Genomic DNA, 1,775 nt, shown 5'->3' with positions numbered 1-1,775 from the left:
CACACACACACTCACACTCACACCAGCTATGTGTTCTTCCTTCTCTGCTACTCCCTGCTCCTAAGTCAGAAAATAGAAAAAGGAGAAACCCCAGTAACCTCCTGAAGGGATGCCTGTTGCTCACAGTGTGGTGCTTGGTGAGGCCTGCAGAGTGGGGCCAGACCCTGGCAGCTGCTTCCAGAAAGTTCAAAATGGAAATGAATGTGCTTACCATGTGTGTGCACCCTTTCTCTTCCCGGTACTCTGATCACTTTCTTATGTTTAGTCCTTTTTCTCATCCCTTGACCCACCTTTGTAGATATCTGAATTTTGGGGGTAGTCCTGATATCTGATCTGTCAGATATATGGCAATGTTTGGAGATCTTTCAATCTCTCCTTCTCTCCTCTCCTCTCCTCTCCTCTCCTCTCCTTTCTTTTCCTTGTTGAGAACCACTGTCCTTATTGACTGAGATGCTATGATTTTTAGCAGCCTGGAGCTTGAATATATTGACAACCTCTTCAGCCCGAATTCATGACAACTAAGCATGTTTTTATACCAAAGGGGACACAGAAAGAAATGGTTGACTTTTCCCAGAGCAAATGGTTCAGACCCAACGGCTTGTCTTCTGGAATGTGATACTCATGAACATGTTCTTTCTGGTGCCCCCACAGGGTTTGACCAGCTGACCTGGACTTGGCCAATGGCCTGCGATCCATCATGGCCAACCCACCATTCTGGCTGAGTAGGAAGATGTTGCTCTTCAAGGTGTGTAGATGGATGGGCCTTGCTTGTTTCCGGTCACTGGTGGTGTCCTTGCCCAACATTCGTCAGAAGAAACTAGTTCATAAGCTGCAGAAGGAAAAGGCTTTTCGGGAAGAGATAAAAATTTTCCGTGAGAAAATAGAAGACTTCAGAGAAGAGATGTGGAATTTCCAAGGTAAGATCCGTGCTTTCCAGGGCCAGATCTTGGGCTTTTGGGAAGAAGAGAGACCTTTCTGGGAAGAGGAGAAAACCTTCTGGGAAGAGGAAAAAGCCTTCTGGGAAATGGAAAAATCCTTCCGGGAAGAAGAGAAAACCTTTTGGAAAAAGTACCGTATCTTCTGGAAGGAAGATAAGGCTTTCTGGAAAGAGGACAATGCTTTATGGGAAAGAGACCAGAATCTCCTTCAGGAGGACAGGGCGCTGTGGGAGGAGGAAAAGGCTCTGTGGGCAGAGGAGCGAGCACTTCTTGAAGAGGAGAAGGCCCTGTGGGAGGATAAGAAGTCCCTCTGGGAGGAAGAGAATGCCCTCTGGGAGGAGGAGAAAGCATTCTGGGGAGACGGTGGGGGCCCTGTTGCTGAGGGCCAGGTCGTGGGAAATGGGCACCACAACATCAATGCAGGGCCACGCCTGCCAGCCTTCTCCCGGAACCGAGGATGAGCACAGGAGATGAAGACCCTTGGGGGCCAAGCTTTGCTAGATTAAGATTCAAGTCTGGGTAACCCCATGTGCTGGAGAAAATATGCACTTATTTGTCTCCTTGCTTCAAAAGATCTAATAAAGTCCAACTTCTTAGAGAGATTTAGAAAACCAACTTCTTCAAGGAAGGCAAGTACCTTTTTTTCCAGGTTTTGTAATTCTTGAAGGTCACATTCACATCCTCCAGGCTGTACTGCTGTCCCAGGAAGTTCGCCATGAGCCTGCATGTGTGGTTGTTTGTAATAGAGACTATAGCTCTCCTTAAAAATCAGAATGGGGTCCTAACCAGTTTGGCTCAGTGGATAGAGTCAGCCTGCAGACCCAAGGGTCCCAGGTT

The 1,775-nt window shown here is 47.7% G+C and overlaps 1 protein-coding gene across 1 annotated transcript; it reads left to right on the top strand.

Annotated features, from left to right (window-relative positions):
- Window positions 1-697: 697 nt before the first annotated feature.
- On the top strand, window positions 698-1,399 carry CCDC70 (coiled-coil domain containing 70). The gene has a single exon (XM_006758664.1). It carries the CDS (start codon window positions 698-700, stop codon window positions 1,397-1,399), a length of 702 nt encoding a protein of 233 aa, XP_006758727.1.
- Window positions 1,400-1,775: the final 376 nt, after the last annotated feature.

The sequence above is a fragment of the Myotis davidii genome, unplaced genomic scaffold (genome assembly GCF_000327345.1).
Source record: "Myotis davidii unplaced genomic scaffold, ASM32734v1 scaffold1035, whole genome shotgun sequence".
Classification (NCBI taxonomy): domain Eukaryota; kingdom Metazoa; phylum Chordata; class Mammalia; order Chiroptera; family Vespertilionidae; genus Myotis; species Myotis davidii.
The sequence above is the reverse complement of the archived record's forward strand: the minus strand, read 5'-3'. Positions and strand labels throughout refer to the sequence as shown.